The sequence below is a fragment of the Struthio camelus genome, chromosome 5, assembly GCF_040807025.1.
Source record: "Struthio camelus isolate bStrCam1 chromosome 5, bStrCam1.hap1, whole genome shotgun sequence".
Classification (NCBI taxonomy): Eukaryota; Metazoa; Chordata; class Aves; order Struthioniformes; family Struthionidae; genus Struthio; species Struthio camelus.
The window spans coordinates 43,439,015-43,463,311 of record NC_090946.1 but is presented as its reverse complement, the minus strand read 5'-3'; the positions used below and the strand labels follow the sequence as shown (position 1 = coordinate 43,463,311).

The 24,297-nt window shown below is 39.5% G+C and overlaps 2 protein-coding genes across 9 annotated transcripts in view; both read left to right on the top strand.

The window, feature by feature from the left end:
• The window catches only part of RBM25 (RNA binding motif protein 25), a 34,023-nt gene extending 24,992 nt beyond the window's left edge, over positions 1–9,031 (top strand). For both annotated transcript variants that reach the window (XM_068946084.1, XM_068946083.1), the window contains 8 exons: positions 88–177; positions 1,775–1,848; positions 2,569–2,719; positions 3,046–3,370; positions 4,098–4,372; positions 4,811–4,909; positions 6,245–6,292; positions 7,470–9,031. In XM_068946084.1, coding sequence (XP_068802185.1) covers positions 88–177; positions 1,775–1,848; positions 2,569–2,719; positions 3,046–3,370; positions 4,098–4,372; positions 4,811–4,909; positions 6,245–6,292; positions 7,470–7,562 — 1,155 coding nt within the window. In that variant the 3' untranslated portion in view covers positions 7,563–9,031. The remainder of the gene's footprint in view (positions 1–87; positions 178–1,774; positions 1,849–2,568; positions 2,720–3,045; positions 3,371–4,097; positions 4,373–4,810; positions 4,910–6,244; positions 6,293–7,469) is intronic.
• Positions 9,032–12,654: 3,623 nt separating this feature from the next.
• PSEN1 (presenilin 1) overlaps positions 12,655–24,297 on the top strand; it is a 29,036-nt gene continuing 17,393 nt past the window's right edge. For 2 of the 7 annotated variants that reach the window (XM_068946088.1, XM_068946085.1), the window contains exons 1-4: positions 12,709–12,914; positions 16,320–16,463; positions 21,335–21,591; positions 22,926–23,067. In XM_068946088.1, coding sequence (XP_068802189.1) covers positions 16,380–16,463; positions 21,335–21,591; positions 22,926–23,067 — 483 coding nt within the window. In that variant the 5' untranslated portion in view covers positions 12,709–12,914; positions 16,320–16,379. Of the gene's footprint in view, positions 12,915–16,208; positions 16,229–16,319; positions 16,464–18,250; positions 18,376–21,334; positions 21,592–22,925; positions 23,068–24,297 lie in introns of those variants that run through there. The other 5 variants (XM_009670411.2, XM_009670407.2, XM_068946087.1 and 2 more) reach the window with 4 other exon arrangements.

Here is a 24,297-nt window from a genome sequence, read left to right as displayed (position 1 = left end):
ATTCTAAACAGTCATCCAAATTACCTTCTACATGCTACAGCTGTTTTTAATGTTCTTGAGACTGTAATGTTTATTTTTCTTTTACAGCGTCTTAAAAACTGGGAAATCAGAGAACGGAAGAAAAGTCGAGAATATGAAAAAGAGGCTGAAAGGGAAGAAGAAAGAAGAAGGGAAATGGTAAAGCTCGTATTTGCACTTGTAATTTTTTTTTTTCTTCCTGTTTATGTCCCATTTAGAATGGAGCGTTCTATTGCTGTCCTTATGGATAGTAATAGGGCTCTCATTTTGTATAAACGCATATGTTTTTATACCAAGACTTGAGTTAATAGACTTGTAACAGAAGATGTGTAATAGAATTCAGGGTACTATTGAAAGCCTGGAAAAGAAAACTTAGCGACTTGGGTCTTGCAGAGGCAAAAGAATGAGAATTAGACAGCTGCAAAATACTGTGGTTTGATCATCATGTCTGTATTTCTGTTAGATTTTTAGCAGAACTTCTATGTTCTGTATTATGCAAATAGGGGTAGAGCTGTCCTCCTGCTTGCACCCTGCTCATGTGCCTGGATCTTGTGTAATATCGAAGCATTGAGTGCATTTGTCTTTAGCTCCTTGCTTGTTAAATTATTGTAGTAATTGACGTAACACTTGCAAGTTTTGTCTGAAATGATACCTCTAGAAGTTGGAGACTTCTGTGATCTCATAGTTTTTTTGTTTTAAAGCTTAAAGAAATTCTCCTAAATGATGGTGATGTTCATAATTAAACCAGAAAAGGAAAGAAGATGAAAGAGTCCTAAGTAGGAGGTGGATTGGGAATTGCTGCAAAGCTGAAAATGCAAAGGGACTTGGGGAAGAAGAAAACAGAAGAGAAAAGACATAAGACATTGTTTTACATGGAACTTAAAATTTTTCTCCCAAAAGCCTGGGGGTAGGAGGGGAACATCTATGAGAAGGACTTAAAGTTAGTTTCCATCCATGATCCTCCTGGATGCTGACTGTGGATGACAGTGGTAGAGAACAGTTACAAATTTGGTCCTGAATTTACAGTCATAATCATAATTTGTTTCTCAAAGACATTAGCATAGAAATATCATACTGTTTTGGTTTAAAGATATTGCTTGGATACAGGTTAGAAAGTCCTCATTTAGGTTCTGTTTAAAGAACTGCTTTTACTTTTTTTTCCGTTTTATCATAGGAAAATAAAATTCTGTTGACTTTCACATGCCCTTTTCAATTTTTGGCCTGTGCATTAATAGTGCCGCATGGTTTGGATTAATAACACAGCAGGAGAGTGCTTATTGTAGAAGAATCCCTTAGATTTGTTTCTGTGCATAACTAATTCCTTTTTAAGCATAGTTCTTGAAACAGCACTATTGACAAAATACACTGAAGCTGGCATTTAAAATGTTCAAAACCAGACTCATGGATTTGAAGAACAAGATCTCTGATCCTCTCCTTTGGAACATGAAAAGGAAGACAAAAACTATTTTAAAACCTACTGAAATGTTAATAATAGAATAACACTCTGCAAACCAGAGACATTATGCCAATAAACATAACAGATGTACTATAGGGTATAGAACGTATGATAGCAAGTTGACAGATTCTTAGAAGATTATGTCATTTCAAAACCTTTCAATATACTGGCTGGAAAACTGTACTTTTAGTTTGAAACATAGTAGATATTAAATTCATCTGTTAGTAGCATTAGTAAATTTTAATTCTCAGAAAGACAAAAATAATTTTACAGCGTTACTTACACCTCAAATTGTTGCAGGCAAAAGAAGCCAAACGGTTAAAAGAATTCTTAGAAGATTATGATGATGACAGAGATGATCCAAAATATTACAGGTATGTCTTGTATTGATCCCTAGCAGCAAAACTTTTATTGTCCATTTTATCAAAATTGTGGGGTTTATTGGCACAGGTTTATGGAGTTAATATATGAGAGGCTATGTTGTGATGTAGGGGTCATATAACTGCCTAAATTATTTCAGAGTCCCTGGATAAGTGGCAGAGGGAAAAGGGAAACTCCTTCCTGCTAGTTGTTAATGCTTAGAAGAAGTAGCTGCTTCTTCCGATCACTTAACTTGTGGATGAGGCAGAGCAGAGGATAGTGTAATTCTGAAACAAGGGGGAGTAGTGAGGGAAGAATGGGTGAAGCATGCCTCTAAGCAGTTCACTTCAAGGAAGCTGTGAATTGTATCAAGAGCAAGCTTGTTAACTCTTAAGGATGGGGAAAATCCTTCAAGTATAGGACTAACCAAAATTTGAATCAAACTAATTTATCAAAACTGGTTCTTGTCAAGAACAAATAATTTTTTTCTTTTCCTGAGGAAATCTGCAGTCATATTCTCTACATCTGCTTAATATGATGCAATAAATACTGTGCAGTAATGTAGGGAACTGGTATCCTAGATTCTTCCATTACAAAAAATAGAGGACTCCAGGTGCCCTTATGGATTTTATTTTCATTTAATGGAAAATGCATCTCTACTGGCTATTTCTTGCTTTGTCACGCAAGGTTCTCATTGGAATGTTCTTTAAGTACAAATTCTGTATCTTTTGTAGGGGTAGTGCCCTTCAGAAGAGGCTACGAGACAGGGAGAAAGAGATGGAAGCAGACGAACGGGACAGGAAAAGGGAAAAGGAAGAACTGGAAGAAATTAGGCAGCGCCTTCTGGCAGAAGGACACCCAGATCCAGATGCAGAACTCCAGAGAGTAAGTAGCTGCTCTCTGACAAAAAGCCCCTTGGCATTCTGGTAATACTGAGCAAAATTAAAATCTGACTATTTAATAAGATAAAGTGTGTATTTTAAAAAGAGGCAGGGGCAGTAAGAATACTGTAAACGAAAATCTCCTTTCTAGATCTATGTTTAGATGGAGTTCAAAGAATAAATTTGGATTAGATTTGGATTAATGGCAGTAGTTCCATGTATTTGTCTTTGACTAACACAGACTCCTTTAGAAAAAAGAGGGTCTGTAGATTCTTTCAAACAGTGCTGTTTCTGAGAAAGCTTCTTTTTTTGCTAATTGCTTTATTGAAGATGGAGCAGGAGGCTGAAAGGCGTAGGCAGCCACAAATCAAGCAAGAGCCAGAATCCGAGGAAGAAGAGGAGGAAAAGCCAGAAAAAGAAGAAAAAAGAGAAGAACCAGAGGAAGAGGAGGAGGAGCCTGAACAAAAGCCCTGCCTTAAACCAACTTTACGACCCATCAGTTCTGCCCCGTCTGTTTCTTCTGCTAGTGGAAATGCAACCCCTAACACACCTGGTGATGAATCTCCATGTGGCATTATCATTCCTCATGAAAATTCACCTGATCAACAGCAGCCAGAGGAGCATCGGCCCAAAATAGGACTTAGCCTCAAATTGGGCAAGTTTACATTTTATTTTAATGTTCCATATGGGATCAGAAATGAAAAAAGGCTAAGCTGAGTAGCCTGTCAGTTTTCCAAATATATGGTATTTTTGACATGCTCAAATAACTTAGTATATCAAGTTGTTGTTACCTAGATGCTCTCCTTGATTTTTTTTTTCTTTTTTTTTTTTCCTGTCCAGATGATTTCCTTTCATAGATATCTTCTCTTCCAAAATCTGGAGGGGGTGAAAGAGGGAGGGAAGTTCTGGCATGCTTAAGAATTAACTTTAAGAATACTCCATCTCAGTGAATTGGGATTAGTTATTTCCACATAATTTTTCACTTTAATAGATCTCTAAATACCTCTTTAAAAACCTATTGCTAATTTTCATTAATGAAGTATGTGTTAGATTTAAGCCCCTAAATACTTCTCTCTCTCTCTCTCTCTCTCTCACACACACACTCACGTTCACAAGGATCCTTTTAAAAGAGGAAGAAAACTGAAAACAGGATTCCTCCCCACCCCCCTTATAGTAGCGCAATTAATTGATCACAGAATTGCAAATAGAGCATGAGTTTGGAGTTCCTTAGCATGTTAGCAGTCTAGGTTTGAGAGATGAAAATGCTGATGCTAGACATTCACAGACATTTATAATGCAACCTAATCTTCCTTGAATTTGCAAAAAGCAAGCTAGCTTCAGTTGTAGTTTTATGAATTTGTTATTCTGTCTTTGGCTTGTAGGTGCCTGCAATAGTCCTAATCAGCCCAATGCGGTAAAAAGGAAGAAGCTCGCTGTGGATAGTGTTTTCAATAAATTTGATGATGAAGACAGTGATGATGTGCCCCGGAAAAGGAAACTGGTCCCCTTGGATTATGGAGAAGAAGATAAAAGCAGTATCAAAGGCAGTGTCAATACAGAAGAAAAACGCAAACATATTAAGAGTCTTATTGAGAAGATTCCCACAGCAAAACCAGAGCTCTTTGCTTATCCTCTTGACTGGTCGATTGTGGATTCAGTAAGTTGATTTGTTTAATCGTTCTCAAAAAAGCATAACTTTTCCAAAACAAAAACCTTGGAACTGAATAAAGAGGCAACACACTTGGGACCATGATGGACTGAAGCAGCAGCATCGAATGGAATCAAATGCAATTACTGTATTTCTTTTCCATGTACAGTATTTATTCTGAAGTATGCCTTATTTTTACTGAACTGCTGCTATAAATTGCCTAACGCTATCATGGGAGGGGAAAAAAGTCCTCTAAGAACATATTTGATTGTCAGATTTAATGAAAACAAATAATTGCTGTCACCAAATCCCTGAGGGTCATCTTGCAGTTGCTATCAAAACATTTTTCACTAAGTAGTTGTTTGGGTCTTCTAGCTGGTTCTTTTTAGTAGTATTGTTTCAGGGCAGCAAAGGTTATGGAAACTATGGTATTCTTTTCTCTTTCAGACATTAATGGAACGTCGAATCAGGCCGTGGATCAACAAGAAAATAATAGAATACATTGGTGAAGAAGAAGCCACGCTAGTTGACTTTGTTTGTTCCAAGGTTAATATATATATTTTTAAGTCTGCTTTTTTGCTCCCAATTTAAGCAGCAGCAGTGACTGCAGAATCTGTGTTTGAAGGCAGTACGTTATTTTCTCTGTAGTTCACAATATTGGTCAACAGAGACAATCGACATACTTGGAATTAGTATGTACCCAATGTTTTAGAAGTAAGATCCTTTATAGTTTACGCACAATATGTATATGCTAGACGCTCTCTGTTACCTGTTAGATAAACTTATTGGCTGGATTGATGAAATAAGCAGCTGCCAAAACAGCTGTTACGCTGATAGCTTTATCCTTAGATTTCAGAGTTAATATCTCATTGGCTGTTACTTTTTCTAACAAAAACAGGATGTATGCAAATTCAGGGGAAGAAAAAAAGCCAATAGATAGATTTTTACATTCATTTTTGATTAGCTGGGTTTACTCTTCAGAAAGCTTTTTAGTTGCTATTGTTGCTTTATTAGCAAGCAAATACTGAGGTTCTGAGCTTACCATTAGAAGTCACTCTGAGGCCCCAAATCCCTACCTTTTTGCCACTGGGTGACTTCTTAAAACTGTGCAGAGCTTCTTCCATTGAATTACAACTTGAAAGCAAATAACTTGTTTAAATCAGCATAGCTTTATAGCTGTTTCATAAGTAGAGGATTTCAAAAACTCATTTTAGCTTTCGTAGTACATTCATAATGGCTTGTCTCAGCTTCTCTTTCAGTGCTGCTCTGAGAGGCAGTCCAGGTGATAAGTTTTGTGGGTGCAGATGGCTAACAGAAAGCAGAAAGTAGGAGTTTAATGTCTGCCAAGTTTTAAATTATATTTAAAAAAAAAATTGAATGTCAGCCTCTAGTCTTAAAAGACTACTTGCTTGGTTCTGAAAAAATAAAACAATTTGAATACTTTAAACAGCAGATGGAAAATTCAGTTAAGGGTGATACAAGGACAGCATCTGTCTGCTCAGTATTTTGTCTTTGTCTCCTTCCATTAGGAGTTCCCTATTGAAGGAAGGGGAGCTTATTCCTTAAATTAGGAAAGCTCAATTGGAGATGCAAGAATAGGCATCAGATAAGAGTTCCTGTTGAATCTCTGCTGAGATTCCAGCAAGCCCCAATGAGCTGTAACACTAGCACTACAATGGAAGTTGATGTAGTTTAATATTAATTTTGTCCAAGCTATTACTGTGAACTAATGATTTGGTAAAACATGTTTCCTAGTTGCTAACATTGTATTAAATGTGCAAAGCATTCAAAATCCTTGAAAAGTAATGATTCAGTTCTTGCTAAAAGATATTTGTATGGTTTCCCTTCAGTTTTCAAACTAAAAACATTTGTTTCTGTCAGGTTATGGCTCATAGCTCACCACAGAGCATACTGGATGATGTTGCCATGGTAAGCAGAAATTTTATAACTAATGTATCTTCTACAGTACACTGAGGCTAATAGTGAATTTGGTGAAATAGTTGGAGTCCATAACAGAAAAACATTTCGTGTTCGTAGAACACGCATGTACTGTACATAGGTATGAATACTGCTTTAATAAACAGGTTATCCTAGCACTTGGATGACTTTTCTACCTAAATGCCATAATGGCAAGTACTGATCTATTTTCAGAATTCTCAGTATTCAGAAATGTGGAAGATTCTGCCCCTAACAGGAGAGAAAAGAATCAGCCGTAATAGTTGTGCATCACAAATCTCAACGTTTTTCCCTTCCTATTCTTGTAACTAGATTTTTATAATTAGAGTTTTAGTGGGTCTATTCCTAAGTAATGAGTAAAAGGTGATCTCCTCTAGAAGGCTGCAGAGGCTCTTGCCTCTTCCTGGTGTTGGAAGAGGGGAACTCTAGGAAATAAGGCTGGTGTTCCTCCTTTTTTTTCGCTCACTGAAAGGTGAATAGGAACTGTTCACGCTCTTCCACTCCAAAAACTTGGATACGTCAGGTTGGTAGGAGCCAAATTCATAACAGAAGTTAGTAGATGGTTCTTGGTGTGACTAGTGGGTGACCTGGGGATCTTCTTGAGAGATGTTGTGCATGTTAAAAGTTTTTACATGTGTTCGAGAGAAGCCTGGATAAGTTCAAAGAAGGGTTTATTTAGTAGTCTCTCAGTGGAGAAGGAACTACTAAATAAATCTGTATCCAAGGAACTTCCCAAGCTGAAAATAGGTGGAGGGTAGGTGATAGTTAAGGGAAACATCACATGTCTTGTCCTGTTCTTAAACTCTTCCTAAGCCTCTCCTTAACGCTACTTTTGGAGACCCAGGTAGTGGTACTTCTGTCTCATAGTGCTTAACAGCTGCATTTTACAACTATTTAATTTGAGCCTGGCCAAGTCTGGTGACTAGTGAATTTGCCTGGGTCCTGCATTTAAGTTTTATACAGTGCCTCACTTCAAGGCTTAAGTTGGATTATACTACCTCCGTTTAGCTTATTGATAGAAAATGGTTGTTCCCCACACATTTAGTCATCTTTCTTTTGACTGCAACTAATAGACTTTCTGATATATCTAGAATTAGTCTTTATAACCGGAACATCATCATAACCTAAAAAAAATGTGTATTTCTTACAGGTACTAGATGAAGAAGCTGAAGTTTTCATAGTCAAAATGTGGAGGTTGTTGATATATGAAACAGAAGCCAAGAAGATTGGTCTAGTGAAATAAAGCACGCTCCTTCCTTCTAGGGTTCCATTTCTTTTTTTTTTTTTTTCCCCCCCATCATTCAAGGACTTTGAATTTTCTCTGTTCTCAGAGATTTGAGACCTGTATTTTTTTATGTAGAAAATGTGAAACTTTTTGTCCTCCGGTCTGAGGCCCCCTTTGCCCTTCTCGGTTATAGTTATCTGAATCCTGCATTGGTTCTCTTTATAATTCACCAGGTACAATTACCGGTATGTTTTATAAGCTGCAGCTACTGTACACGCTCTCTGGTAATCTTGTTACGCTATTCTGATTCTTGTAAATATTAAAAAGATGCCCATTTTGCAAAACATTTGCACTTAATGTAGAACTATGTCAGTTACAGACAAAGACAAATGATTTTACTGCAAATTTATCAGCCTTTTTTTGGGTGGTCCTCCCTCTATTTAAGAAATGATCAAAACACAATTTAAAAATAAGTGGCTTGAGGTGCTTTCACAGAACAGCTTTGTGTGTGCTTTTAGTCACCTCATCTGACTCTGGAAAAAGTTCCTGTAGACTGTTTATTCTGACTTGAACCCGCAGGAGTCTCTGTACTTTGCCTATTTCAAATTACTAATGAAGCTGGAAACGGAATCTCTCCTGCAGATGCTCCGCTTCTTAGAAAGTGCGGATTGCAGAACGCTTTTTATTGTTTGCTCAATTAGAACAAGAGCAGGACTTCAATGAGCACTGTTTAATGATTTTTTTTTTTTTTTTAAACCTAGGATATCTTCTGGTCAGTTTCATTTTAGTCCTTTTCTATTTATCCCTACTATCTCCAAAATAATCAGATTTGATTTTTTAAAGAAATTATTTTTTAAAACTTTTTTTTTTAGAATTTAGAAAAAAAATTACTTGTTTGGAAAGGTTAAAGGATGTAACTGAATAATTGCAGTTGACAAAACTAAACCATAAGTTTTCAAACAAGCTGAAGTCTTGTTTTTATGCATACTGTTGAACCAGCCCTGACTCTTGTTTTCTTTAATTTTACTGTAAGCAGTCTCTTGCCCAAGAAAAGAGGGTGATACTTTCCTGCCTTGACTGTATGGGTTTTTTATAAACAGGCTGATGTGGTATAAATGATGAGATGTACTGTACACTGCATTTTTTATCTCATACCCAGGTAAGAAGACAAATCGATGATGTGCTATGAGCTGTTTTGATTGCAGGATGACTGTGTTCCAGGGAGCAAACTGTCTCAAAACATTTTTAATTTTTAAACACAATTCTTAATAGCAAACAAATTAAGTAAAGCTGTTCCAGTATCTCTATATTGTATTTAACTGAAGGATACAGGTTGACCTGTTCAGAAAACATAACTGTGACCTTGAGTTACTAGTTCTTTGTATCTGGAGAGGACACTTGAAAACACTGTTCTTAACAAATGGGATCGTGTAAAGGTTCCGCCATGTAAATATTTCAGATATTAAAAATGTATATATTTGATTTAAGGGCTGACTTTTTTTGGAGTCTTGTGCAGCATGCGATTTTGTTCAACACTGCTTTCTGAATCAAGAACTAAAACTAAACGTTCATAAATTAGGCTTTGGGATTTATTTTATTTTATTTTTTAATTTAAACTACCTCCTGATTTACATCGGGTCACTAGAAGCCTGCAAATACAGATGTATTCGTAATGTGTTTTTTTTCTCATCCCTGTAATACTATACACCACAAAGTTTTCTTTTTTTTAAACTTGAAGTGTAGTGCTCAGATGTTGAGTTGTGCTTGAGTTTGCATGAGGCTGTTTTATTTCACATACTTAGATACGGCAACCTTCCTCCTCTTGGGTTTTTCTTATTTCTTAGGGTACATCAAGTTACAGGGAAAAAAATTTCCCCATTCTTCCCTATACAGTTTTGCATCAGCATTAACAAAAATCTTCCAAATTCTAAAGAATTTCAAAACTTGTTTTAGGTTTGTAGAAAAATGTAGAAAAGGAGGAGAGTGAACTTCCTGAGTGCTTGATTTGCTAATACGGCATTCCTCATTAGTATTTAAACAAGGAAAATGCAACGGAGGCCTTGTAATGCTACTTTGAGACATATTGCCTAATGTCCTTGTTTAGAATCTGCAGTGAAAGACCAAGTTGTGAAACTTCTGCTTAATTTCTTTGGCCCTACACTAAAACTGTACGTTGATCTATTATATTACTAATGAATTGGGCATAAGCTTATATTCTGGCTTTCCGAAGGAGACTGAAGGAAGAAGGAAGCTCATCTGGGTGATGAAGACATGTAAAATTTAAACTAGTGTTAAACATCCAGGTAAATAAGTAATGAGTACTTAGAAACAGTTGTGGCATATTTAAAAAAATTGGTTTTATTTAAAAATTTCAGTAGTAGTTGAAGTAGGAAGGAATGTTCATTATAGCATATAGCTTTTGCAAGTGCTTTAACAAATTCTGCTCTTAGAGAACACAAGATTTTGTTTTAAGAAGTCATTTCTGGTGTTACCCGTTACTTGAACTAGTGTTACTTCTTCTCACTGGTAATAAGATGTTTGTGATGTGTGATGCTGGGGATAGGACACAATTTTAAGTAGTGCTGAAAGGTTCATAATAAAGAAAGTAACTTCCCTTCCTTAAACAATGTTTTTCTCTCAATGCACAGGAACAGAATTATTTCAAGATACACTTAAAAAAAAAAAAAACAAATTGAGGTAGAAAAAACTCTTTTGGCCAGTTTCAAATTACAGCATTCTACTGTCTGAAAATTTTAAAGTGTGGACATGTTTAATGCTAGTAGTGTGCTACCACTATGTTAATGTACTGATGTACAGATTAAAAACATACATACTTAGCTAATCGATAGCGTTCTCAGTATGTTGTCACTAGGTATTCAGTGCAATAAGCCATAGTATGATTTATTCCATGATAGGAATGAAGTACTTTTAAAACTTACACATAGCGCATAGAGAGAAAAATGTGTTTTCATTGAAGCTTTACATCTTAACTTGTTTGAAAGGTTATACAAATGCCCTTGGTCTCCTGCTAATCACTCTGCATAACTCTGCGCACCTGCAGCATTATTCAGAGTATGCAACTAGGTAACCTCAATTGTATTTGAGGTATCCTTTCCTTTATTATGCACTGTGAAAAGGAACTGGAAACCATGAACAGGTAAGAAGCTTGGTAAACAGCAACATAGTTCTGTTGAGTTAATTTGATGACATGAGATATTTTTTTTCCCTCCCTAGAATATTTAACATGATCACACATTCATTTAGTGATATTAAATTTGTTTTTTCCCCTCCTCCCCTCCCTTTTTAAATAGGAGCCTGCCTTAAAAAGGAAACAGTCATTTGGCTAGATGATTTCTGCTCTACATGCAGGTGGGGGTGAGGGGGAACACAAACCAGAAGTTTAGTTTCTCACTGAATTCCTTTTTCTTGCTAGTAACATTCCTGTTACTGAGAGAGAAGCATTAGACCTCTTAGGCTTTTTCTTAAATGGAGTTGCTAGACACATAATTGCAGAAGTAGTATTTTTGTGAGTGGAGAAGCTTTAAAATTGGAAGCTTAGGCTTATACATTTCTGTGGAGTCACACTTTCTTTTTCCCACTGTAAACAAGCAGTTGTGCACTAAATTCTAAATGTCTCAAAGCATCTCAAGACTAAATATCTGGGACAATGAACTTTTTGTTTCCTTGTTTCAGCAAGGGAAAGAACTGCTGTGTTTCAAGGTGTGTTTTTTTTTTGTTTGGTTTTGGGGGGAATATATTTAGCAGTATTTGTTCTTATTAATTAATGATTTTTGCCTTAGAAATACAAGTAGTTCTTGACCTTATACTGCAGTAAAAGCTCAGAGAGCCTTATTTAATTATCAGACCATATGCTTAAATAGAGATGACTTCCTGTTCATAAAATGTACAGACTTCATGTAGTCCGGTACACTGAGCTCTAGTTCCTGCTTCAAAGCCAGAAACTACAAAGCTGCAAAACAGCTCTGTGTCACTTAGATTCATTTTGCCATAGGTCTCACTGGACTGTAGCTGAACAGTAAAATATAACGTCTGCCTTAAACATGCAAAATGCAGCATGGTTTCTCAAGTAGATTTTGCTGTTTGAATTGGGTGTTAGTCACCCATTAGATTAGGTTAAGTGCTCTTTAAAAAGGAAGTGTGGATTACTTTTCAAATACCATGGATAGCAAGGCAAGTTTCAGATTTGAAGTTACCTTCATGTCGTCTTAGAATGGAGTCACAACTCTACCATAAGCTTTTTGAAAAGAGAGGTTTTAATAGTATTGTCATTTTGAAACACAAAGATCACTTAAGGTTTTTTTCCCCCTAATGCTTTTCTGTGTCAGCATTTTCAAACCAGGTTCACAGGTTTATAGGACTTGAATAACAAATTAACAAAGTTCATAATGAATTTTCTCTTAAGCTAGCACAACAGAAATGGATTTTATCACATAAAACAAGCATCACCTTGCTTGGCAAGTGCCCTCCCCCCCCCCCGACCTATCTCCTTAATAGCCTGTTGTTTTACAGATGAGTTATTCACAGGTGTGTGGCCAGCACGTACTTTCTCATGTTCAAGGACAATAAAACATGAAAACAACTGTTAAGCCCATCAGCTCAGCAGGAGAGGGACTTAATAGTTTATGCTATTATATATATTATATTATATATAAACTTAATAGTTTATGCTGGTCAACTGAAATCCTCCAGTAACTTCTACCATTAAACAAAGCGCACAGGTGCTTCAGGCAGACACTGTTTCAGGCCTCTGAGGCAAGCTGGTTTTGTGCAAGTACTGGAAGTGGGAAAATTTCACTTTGTTTTCTTGCAAAGGTAGCAAACAACAGCTCAAAAGCTGGCTTTGCCTGGCAGAACCACCCTTGCCTGAAGTCGCAAAGAGCGCTCACTCCACTACACTCAACTCAATTATGCGTTCAGCTTTTTTTTTTTTTCCCCTTTTCCCCCCAGCTAATCACCTGGAGAGTCCATGGTTTTGCTTCCTGACAAGCTCTTAGCTCCACGTCCTCCTTGAGGCGAGGCCCCGCTGCCGCCAGCGCTGCGGCCGTCGCCCTTCCAGCCTTGCCGGGGCCGGAAGTGAGGTCACCGCCGGGCCGGGGCCGGAAGGGATTGGGGCCGGGCTGCCGGAAGGCGAGTGGCCGGCGGCGGAGCCGCGGGAGGGGCCGTCCAGGTCGGTCGGCGGCGGCGGCGCTGGGGAGGGGTCCGCGCGCCAGTGTCCGTCGCCCGGTGGGCTGGCGCGGGCAACGCTGCGGAGAGCGGGGCGGGAGCGTCTGGCAGGGCACAAGCGGCTCGGCTGTGGCCGGCGGGGTTTAAGTGGGCCCAGGCAACGCCGCTGCTGTCGCATCAGGCCAGGTGCAGGCTTGGGGCAGCCGCCCCGTCGGGTTGGGGGGGGGGGCTCGCGCAGGCCGGGCCGGGTAACGGCCGCCCCCCCCCCTTCCCCCCGGCGAGGGGCTCGCGCGGGCCGGGCCGGGTAACGGCCGCCCCCCCCCCCTTCCCCCCGGCGAGGGGCTCGCGCGGGCCGGGCCGGGTAACGGCCGCCCCCCCCCCTTCCCCCCGGCGAGGGGCTCGCGCGGGCCGGGCCGGGTAACGGCCGCCCCCCCCCCTTCCCCCCGGCGAGGGGCTCGCGCGGGCCGGGCCGGGTCGGGTAACGGCCGCCCCCCCCCCTTCCCCCCGGCGAGGGGCTCGCGCGGGCCGGGCCGGGTAACGGCCGCCCCCCCCCCTTCCCCCCGGCGAGGGGCTCGCGCGGGCCGGGCCGGGTAACGGCCGCCCCCCCCCCTTCCCCCCGGCGAGGGGCTCGCGCGGGCCGGGCCGGGTAACGGCCGCCCCCCCCCTTCCCCCCGGCGAGGGGCTCGCGCGGGCCGGGCCGGGCCGGGTAACGGCCGCCCCCCCCCCCTTCCCCCCGGCGAGGGGCTCGCGCGGGCCGGGCCGGGCCGGGCCGGGTAACGGCCGCCCCCCCCTTCCCCCCGGCGAGGGGCTCGCGCGGGCCGGGCCGGGTAACGGCCGCCCCCCCCCTTCCCCCCGGCGAGGGGCTCGCGCGGGCCGGGCCGGGTAACGGCCGCCCCCCCCTTCCCCACGGCGAGGGGCTCGCGCGGGCCGGGCCGGGTAATGGCCGCCCCCCCCCTTCCCCCCGGCGAGGGGCTCGCGCGGGCCGGCCCCTTCTGGCCTGTCACGGCTGTTGCACGCTGGCTGAAGTCCTCCGGCACTTGGGCGTGCTGAGAGCCGCTGCTGCCTGCGGAGCAACTCACCTCCCGGCGGGTGCGGGGACGGTGGGGGAAAGGAGGCGCTGTGGGGAGCGGCACAGGCTGGGCCCCTGTGCCGGCTCGCTGCTGAAGCCAGCGGCTGTGGCGAGGCTGCCGAGTCCCGCGGCCGAGGGCTCGGGAGCCCGGGAAGGGCTGTGAGCTCTCCTCGAGGATGTTTGCCATAAGCTCTGCACTGTTTGCTGAGGGAAACAGTTGTAACTACTTGCTTGAGGGGTAAACAATAGGTTAACTGGAGCACACCATCTTTTTTTCCTGTCTGTTTGGGATATGCTGCTCTCTTCTGACTTGAAAAAACATTGCACAGCTTACTTGCACGTGGCTGCTAGTGTAAATGTAAAGCTAAGTGCAAATACAAGCAAATTACAGTCATAATTCCCTTTGCGGTCTTATTAAGGACATACAAAAGAAAGAACGTTTGCAGGCAAGCTTTTTTAATCCTAACAGTTTCATTAGAGAAGAAAAACATTTTAGTAAGCCCCCTTTCAGGTAGAGCAAGCAAAAATTGAATTTGCTTCCGTTTATTCACAGTTTATTTCTAGATTTTGTTCTTTAATGGGCAGATTTCAAACTTGGGAGTGTTAGTTGATTATATGGTAGAAGATAAAATGGTTCTGGAAGATGCTTTTGAGTTTTAAAGCAGGGTTGTTTTAACAAGCCGTTAGTTTTGAGGCCTGTTAGACCCTGTCTGTCAGGCTTTCATGCCACTTCTGTCAGTTACTCCACCCTGTATTCAGTTTCTCTGCTTCTCCCCAGTAGCTAGCTTCTTGTTTGGTGAGTTTGTAGTGGTTTTCTTTACCAGTTTGTGAGTAGGATTTTGTGATTTTTTTTTTTCAAATTTGACTAGGATTTTGGCATGCTGCTTTGTAAAAAAAAAAAAAAAAAAAACTCATTCTGATCATCTAGATTTGGATAAAGATAACTACATTTTTTCTATGGGGCTTTGTCACTAGAAATGTTGATGGATACCTTCTTGACACACCATTGTTTATATTTTGTACTCCAACTAAAGCATTAGAGCCAAGACTTTAAAAATAAAAGTAATGTAATGCCTATTTATTTTCACCTAATCTTACATTTCATTACACGTTAAATTAGATGTGCTTTAATTTTATTTACAGATCTGGAAAAGAGCCGTTCTGTTTTTCATTTTCTGAACAGTTAGGATGATCCCACTAGACTTGCTGAATTGGTGTTGCCTCCTAATGGCCCTTTAGTGTAAGCTGTATCTCTCTGCTGAAGTTAGTAAGCACCAGGAACTAAGTTATTAAGACACTTATTTGTAAGTAGAGAAACAGCTTCTATGCCTTTGTGCATATGAAAATAGGCTTAACTGCCTGTACAAATAAGATACTATCTCGTGGCTTGCTGCTGCCAAAAGTGAGAGGCTTTGCTTTGTGCTGAGGGTCTAGATGTACTCCCTTGAATCAGTTCTTCTAGATTATTCCGTACATTGGTTCCATGTATCAAAACAGCAGGAAAATATTCTAGTTCTTTTACTGGGTTTACTTTCTTCCATTTTAGAAAGTTACATCTATTGTAGAGGAGACTGATGAGTGCCAGAGTTGGCACAAGGTAAGAGCAGGAGCAGCTGGGGGTGGGCGTGGGGACTGGCATTCCCCTCCCAGCAGCAGTAGCTATTAATTCAGTTCACTGCTTTGTGCAAGCAAGCCAGTGATTTATTCAGGCCTAGGTATTGTTTCTTAAATTTACTTTTTTTTTTTTTTCCCTGAAGCTTGTGTAGTTGTATTTCTCTTCTTCCTCTTCCTCTATATTAATTTATCCTCCCTTTTCATGGAGCAACTTCTTGCTTCTGGTTTATTCATGTTTGTTTGAGAAAATTTTTGTATGTGGCTTTTACATAAGATGTGTAAAGCTGCTACAAGCGTATGGCATGTTTATGTACATTTATCTAATATATAACAGCTGCCATGAGGGGAAAAGGATGTGCATTAGTTCTTGAGGCTCAGCTGAAATACTGTTTTGTGTAGCTCTTGGTAGCTGCTAGGACATTGCAGTATTAAGTTAAGTGTAGGTCATATTCAGTTTTTAGATGATCAAGTGTAACTTCATCATCCTTGCAATAAGCTTGGAGATTGTCCTTGAGCTTATCACCGATCCAAAAATGAACAGCGTGTAGCAATGGTACTCTGATGAAATACAAACATACAAGCAAAAGGTCACATTCTGGACAAATGTGTAGTGCTTCTCCTTAGTTGCACAAGATAGAATGGAGAACTGTTCTGAATGACTAGTTTGTTGCTGGCATACTTCCGTTGCTGATGATCTAATTTGATAAAGTCCAGACACTTTTATTTTTGTGCTGGAAAATCCCTATTATGATATCTTCATGAAGATGTGTTACAGCTCTGTATTGTGGTAGAGAAGACAGAAGAATAGTTATGTTTGGTCTGTGTGAACTCTAAAAATTGACGTGGTGGGGGATGGAGAACTTGGTCATATAAGAGTAAAGGTTTTTAACATATCTGTTTCCTTTCAGCATCTCAAGAAGAAAGATCTGTTTTGCATAAAAATAAGTGATTTCCAGAGGACAGCCCCAATGACAGAACTCTCTGCACATTTACCCCAGTTCCAGCATGGGCAGCTGACAGAAAACTTCCCTGACAACCACCTCAGCAGCACAGTATGTAACAATGTTATTACCTGGCAGTAGTTAAATCAGGATGAATAATCAGTGTGGATGAAAATCTGGTTCAGAACTACAGAAATCTGTTTATTAGGAGTAATTCTCTCCATCTGTCAGTACCACCATATTGTGGTGAGAGGCACTGTAGAAGAAATATTTTTAAAATTTTGATGTTCTAACCTCACTTTTATACATAGATAGCCTTCCCCCAGCTTAAAGCGGTGCTAAACTGATCGGTCCCCTGTAAGTGGGAAGTCCCACTTCCCACTCAGGAAGTGGGATGGGACCATTCACATAGCAAACTTTGGCTTGCAGGTCTTTTTTTGAGCATTCTTGATCTAGCCTGGCTGTGGTTTGCTTGATTCATGGGTTTCTCAGTTCATAGAGTTAATTTTAGGCTAGGTGGAGCTTGAGGCATGGGTTTTGTTGTTATTACTGGAGGACTGTTCCGTGCGGGAAGAGCAGCGCGGTCCTGTCTTCCTTGTGAATAATTCGAGCTCTTGAAGTTTGCAGAGAGGGAAAAAAACAGCCCGAAAAAACCTCCCCAAAACCCTGAAGTTTTATACCATTTCTGGCTTAACCATTGCTTTGAAAAATACCAGTGCGTAATTGTTGCTGCAAACTGCGCTTACTGTACTGTGTGTGTTTTGGTAAGACCAACTTTCTATGACCTACTTGGGTGTGGTTGCTGAGGCTCTTGGATTTGTCATGCTTGATTCCTTGTTCCTGCTGGCCGTAGCTCTTGATTATCAGGTTACCTTGTGACACACATGCTCCTGTGAGATTGGGCCACTTGTATCCATATTTATGGCAGTGATGCAAGAGAATATTTTGATCCATGCTCTAGCTCTTCTATGCATTCCAATAGTTTAAAAAGAATTAAAAATCCTTGTCTTGATCTCAGATCAGCATCCTAGTGTATAAGTAAAAAACATACAGCACTTGAAATTTATTTTAAAAATAAGAAGTTAAACTGACTTAAGACCTTCCCGATTATAGAAACTGTTACTAAAAATAGAAAGGTGGAAACTTTCCCACTTCATCCCTTGTGCTTTTACTTCAGAGGGAAAGAAAAAAAGTTTCTTTACATCTTGGACAGGTGGAAAGTTAACCTTTGTTGAATACTGCCAAATTAAAAAGGCAACACTCAGCAATAAGCCCCAGGCTCACCAAGCTTATTGGCACTCCTTCCTAGCAGTGGGGGGCAGATGTTTCTATTTACTTCTCACTGGCAAGATTATACTGCTGAATAGCTACTTGTGTTTTTTCTTTCAATATTTAAACATAAAGCTAGGTGTAGCTTCAATACTTAAATGTAGTGATTTATTTCTCTACACGTGCCCTTTCTGGTTTTTGTACATATGCATCAAGGTCTATCCCTGCTTAAGTATATTTAACTTCTGTTGGCTAACAATCAGTATGAGAAACTGGTAAGTATTGTAATTGGCCACCTCTCCTTCCAGTCATGCACTGATTGTTCAGCCCGGTATTTAATATGTCACCTTGTAATGACCTTTAAACGTTAAGTAGTCTATATTGAGAACTAATGAAATCTGTGCCCACTGTCAGGCAAGAGGGTCTGTTTGTAATATATAGATCTCGATGTAACAAAAATATTTTATCAAATATCATAGGTTTTTAACTGTTGGTTCAGGGGCGTTGCTCTGGGTTTGCTATTAACTATTTTCCTGATAGGAAAGAAAGCTATCATTTGCTTTTGATATTATTTATTCACCTGAAAGCGCGTAGTTCATTACTTACGTTTGCTTACGGTGTTACAACAGGTGTTACTGACTTTTTAGCTTCAGAATTTTCACTTTTAACTATGTCTGAGGAAAGTGAAGAGTCTGTTCCTTTGCTTCCGCTTCAGCAAGAGTCCATGGCCTCTGCTCTGTTTAATACTGATCAGGTAGGATATGAGTGCACTTTGTTCTTTTAAGTATTAAGCAGTGGGGCACATGCATGTCACGTTTGGTACACGTTAGTTCAGTCGTCTGAAAGGACAACTTTTTTCTAGTTTTAACAGTGAGTGAAAGAATGATTTGTGTAACAGCAGCTCTTTTGATCATGATCTGATTTTCACGCACCAAGTTTTAATAAGTAGAGAAATTTTGTGATTGTGTTTTTGTTTATAACTAGTGGAAGGAATAGAATGGTGTGTATTGGTCTTATTTCTTCAATTTTTCCCCAATTTTTGTGGGTTTTATAGTGGTGTGCTAGTTAATTAGGCTTTTCCTTTGGCTGTTTGCTTTTGGTGCAGAAAAAGCTGTTTGCTTTTTAGACTCTTCCTTTTGGTGTTTGCTTTGCTAAGTTGTAGTCTTTGATTTTAGTTTTTATATATCTGTTCTTAAGGTAGGGACAAGTGCTCTTTCATCTAGAACTGCTGCTATCACGGAGAAAGAGCAACATGTCTACGAGTACACAGAAATCTAATACTGGGTCTGCTTTATTTGTGATGTGTTCCAAGGCTCTGATCTTTTCTAGTGTGAAGTTACTTACAGTGATCTCAAACAATTTGTTTAGATATATAAACTTATTATTGTCTTCCTGTAGGCTGGGAGAAATGGAGTATTTTCGCTATCAAAATGAAGAATTTTACATTTATGCTGTAATCTCTCTTTATACAGAAGGACGTTCAAATGCAGACAGGTTTTCAAGGCAATTAAATATGCCACTTACTTATGTGCGCCCGTGTTCTTGTTTCTGTCTGACTTTTAATAATTGTATGCAAGGACTTTACACAAAATGCCTGAGCAGTTTATAATGAATCTTTCAATTAGTAAGAAATAATCTTGAACCTGAAATCTTCCTCAGGTCATGCATTAAGTTAATGACACTGAATTAAAATTAAGGCTAAAATCTTAATTCTAAAAGACTGGTTGCCTGCCAATTTTGACTGCTTAGTTAAGACAATTTAAATTTTTTCCGTTATATTCAATTTTCTTTTTGAGAAAGAGGGGGGGAAAAAAGTGAAACTTTGTAGAAGACAATTCCTGAAGTCCTTCTTAGCTTGACCCTGAGGATGCCACAAACCTGTAAAAAAGGAAGTAAATAGGGAAAAGGTTTGGTGTATATTGCTACTGTAGCATGCTTTGTGAAAGTAACTTTTTCATGAGTTATGGAAACTGTAGTGCTTCAACCAGGGTTTTACCAGTGTTGGTGTTTGCAGTTCAAAGTCCAGGCACTTGAACTCCTTAATCACTTAAGTGCTTTTGAGAACCCCACTACGAGTTCCCGAGTGTGTAGTCAACATCTTATCTTTTCTGAGGGTAGGGTTGGGAAAGCTCTAAATAAAGAATCTCCAAAATGACTTTATTAACTTATCGAAAATGGCAGAGAATTAGTTAGATACAAGTCAGCAGTTATATTCGGAAATGCTGTCAATGCTATTCAGAACAAATGATGAGACTGTAATGTTACACGTTTAAGCAAAAAATATCTGCATAACAATACTTCAGTAGGACTACATCAGTTTTTTTTTTCAATGCCCTATCTTCTGTCTAGAGCAGTTCTACTAAAACTGCATGATATTTTAACGGTGTTGCAAAAGGTACCTTGCTTCAGTTTGCTGCTTTAGTATGCTTATTCAGACTGAACTATTTGTAGCTGAAGCAATTCTGCAGTCATAAGATTAATTTTGTAAGGAATCAAACTCTTTGTGTTACGTCTTCTTTATGTTAACCTCGTGGGTAGAGGGAACGGTAATACAATACTGACTTTGGACATACTCTTGATGATATTAGAGTAAAGAAAAGAGAATAAACTGTTGCATTGAAAGGCTTATTTAGAGTAACTGGTAGACATAAAATAGTTCTATTACTTTATAGCGTAGAACAGGGGAAATGAAACTCACTCACCTGCTGTGTTCTCTGTGCTTGCATGCAACATGCAAAGATGCTAAGCAGTTGTCTGAGGGAAAGGAAAAAAGGTTCATGACTGAGCAGGAAAAGCGCAGGTCTGATCCTTTACTCATGGAAGGCATTATAGCTCAAGGTCTTTCAAAAGCTGAGCTCCCAATTCATGTTTCTGCTTGTGGTTAATACTAATTCAACTGAGAGAGATGTGGAAAGTCTGCTTTTGTCCTTATGTTTGAACTATACTCTTGATGTTTCACTGGCCAGTTTCAGGATACTCAGGAGGCTTTTTCATACTTATTGACAAGCGTGGTGGAATTTCTTCAGTGTTAGCAAAAGGATGTGGCAGTGGTGATCTTCTACTGTATCTGTGGGAAAGGAGAGAAAGACTACACCCTTAGGTCGTCATGCTAAAACCTTGAGATCAAATCTCAGTGTAAAGAGTGAGAATTATTTGAGTTTATGCATTGCTTTTATGTCATCGCTTTTGCTAAAAAATGTAGAAAGAGAACAATGGTCTGCATAACTCCATCTTAATATATTTTACTTAGTGTAGAGTGAGTGTAAAATGGCAAGGAAGGTAGTAATCTTCACGAGACTTTCATGCAGTTGGCATTATTTCTAGAAGCAGATAAAGTCAGTTGTTACAAGCTTTGAGTTTTCTACTGTCATAAACCTGTGTATCAACTGTAGTTTGGACCGAGGGAAAAAGCTGTCCTTTTTATTTTGCTTTTTTAGTCCTGTTTAAAGGAAAGGCAACAGAGGCTGTTAGATACAGCCAGCGTTGCTTTTAACTGCTGCTGTTCTTAATATAAATGCTTCTAACGTAACCCTATGGCTCCCAGTCTTTTGACAACTTATATGACACAATTAATTACGACTGTTTAGGTCCTTGCTGTGACAAGTGTTTTTGACAGTAAATACATTCTCCCCTCAGGATCATCCTTAGCTTAATATGCATGTATATGATTGTGTATAGTTGCTAATGAAACTGGGCTTCTTTTTATTTTGCAGAATGAGAGCAGTGAAAGACGGCGCCGTGATAATAGTGAGCGCAGAAGAAATGACAACCCTGAGTCAGAGACCAATGGGCAGCCGCAAAACAACATTCAGCAAGTGGTGGAACAGGATGAAGAAGAAGATGAGGAGCTGACACTGAAATATGGGGCAAAACATGTGATTATGTTGTTTGTACCTGTCACACTTTGCATGGTGGTCGTTGTTGCAACCATCAAGTCTGTCAGCTTTTATACACGCAAGGATGGACAGCTGTATGTATCAAACTTTGTCTTCCCTGTCTTTTCAGTGGACTCACTCACATCATTTTCTTTACTCTCCATCTCTTCAGGAGTCTAATTCATACACTGAACTCCCTCTTGCCTCCCTTTTCTCCTCCACTAGCCCCAAAAGTTTTATTCTCTTTCTTCTAGAAGCCAGTCCCTGTATTCTTGGCGCTATTCTCGTTTGCTGTCAGCCTGACAACCAGCCTGGATGATTGCTTTTTATTTGTTATTGCTTGGTTGAATCCCAGTCCTTGTTTTAATACTTCAGCATGCTTTGTGGTATTTATAAAATAAACTCAGTTGTGAGCCAAAGCCGTTTCAGTTTCACTTTGCTAGAGTACAAAGCTTTTTGAAAGGATAAAGAAACCAGTACTCATTTAAATGAAGTAACATATACGCCAAGATCTGGTTTGCTTATGCTGTTTGATAAAGAAATGTAAACATAGGAGGAAGAGATTTTTGAGATTCACTTCTATTGCCGTATTGAGTCTTTCCTGACAGGCTTCCTGTATAGAAAAGTATTGTTCTGGCAAAATATTAAAGTTACCAGAAAATAGTAATTTCAGTGAAAACTGATTTGGGAGAAGGGAAACAAAAGAAGAATGTTGAGCCTGTCAGAACTGGAGCAAATCAGTCTAAATGTTCCACTGTAAAAACCCTTTACAAAAGCGATCAGAGCGTTACTTGGCTTTGGAATGTTTGTGTAATATAAGAATGTGATAAAATGATAGTGAAAAAGAAGTTTGTGTTTTATTGGAACAAAATTTTTGATCAGACAATTATTTTTCCTGGGATTTCATTTGTGGTAAGTATTTCTTTTTTTTTTTTTCCACTCTTCTACTCAGGTTTTCTTTTTTCACCCCAGCTTGTGATATTTCTCTAAGAAAAAGAGTTGAGGTCTTGCAGTGTTTTTGTTTGTTGAAATCAAGGGGATACGTTTCACTGTAAATTCACTAGATGGGGTGCTTATGAAGGTCTAACTGCAGTAATAGTCTAATGACCAATTGTATCAAAACCAATGGTTTTTTTTTTGTTGTTTGCTTTACAAAGCAGAAAATAGCAGCAATGTTTTCAAAGCCTCAGTAGTCTAAGGATGTAGATATAACAAGTGTTTTAAGGGAGAATGATATTTGTTTTTCTAATTCAGGTTTGCCTAATGTCATACTATGTCATCTTGCAAGTTTTGCCTAAGTAGAAAATAGGTGTCACTTTTGCAGCTCTTAATTAAAAGATTACTGAATTTTCGTTTGATCCTGGCCTCATACCTGAGAAATGTTTGTGGAATATACAGTGGCGTTTCAGTTGACTCTTTCTTGTTGCAGCATCTACACTCCTTTCACAGAAGAGACGGAGACAGTGGGACAGAGAGCCCTGAATTCAATTCTCAACGCTGCCATCATGATCAGCGTCATCATTGTCATGACCATTCTTTTGGTTGTGCTTTACAAATACAGGTGCTATAAGGTGAGTGTAAGTGTAATTGACTTCAGTAATTATGCTAATTTTGTTTTATCTATTAGAATGGATTATGAAGGATGGAAAAGAAGTGAAGGGTTATCAAGGATGGGTTAGCAAAAGTAGCAGAAGTGGTGAGTTATGCTGTTTCAGTTTTGTGGGTCTCCTTTCTCTCCCAGAACAGGGAAACAATGACCCAATGCTATCATTGCTAGAATTGCTAGTTTTATTAGCTAGAATTAGAGTGGCATTGCTTCTTATTCCTTGGACTAGATACTGAAATCTTCCTGGATACTGAAATCTTCTTGCGGGCAAAAACTGCAAACCACAGACCTGGTCCCACAGCTTGAAATCTGTGTATTTCAAAGGCTCTCCTCTCCCCTATCCTGCACCCAGCATAGAAACCTCTGTGGGTGAAACCTCTTTGCTATGTAGCTGCAGGATGATTGGGGCAATGATTTCTGCCTAAATCCATATACAATTTGGAATAGTATTATTTTTTTTTTTTTTTTTTTTAGATATGGACCTTCTGTCTTACCATAGTGTGGTGTTAAATTTGAATTGACTAAGCTTTTGTTTTAAACTGTTACTTCTAATTGTTTTAAAGAAGTCAAACAGTTGATGTGCTTCTGCCAGGTTACTTGACTGACACTCAGTTCTCCTCAGGTGCTGAAAGCATGACCTAGTTTTTACTAAGCTTTTCACATTTCTGGCTTCTCTTTTGACCATAAAAAGCACTGGATGTTCTCCATCTAAAAATAATTCTTGTACTAACAAGCTGAAATGATTAGACAACAGAAATGTCCTGTAGTTATATTTTATGATAATTAAAAATAGACTTTAACTTTTTACTTTTAAAATTGCCAGTAGAGTGTTTCTGTGCTACTACACCAGAATGCTGTAAAATATAGTTGCCTACACATTGAATTTTATTTTCTGTACAGTTCTGTATGTAGAATAGAGTCTATATTGTAGGATATGAAATTTCTAACAAAAGAATGTTAGGTCTCCAACTGGTAGCAGTAACTTGCTTATCTTTACAAGATTTCATCTGAAAACTCCTTTGAAGCAAGGAAATACGATTTCAGCTTTACTCCTGTTTAACGTTTTCTACGTTTTTCCTCTATGCAGTAGGTTAAGCAGGTCCTGAGTCTAGATCCTCAACCTGACCAGAAATGTCTCCTCCCTAGGGAATTCTATTGTTTGACTAGTTTTTCTTTGGAACGTATGTTTTGTCTT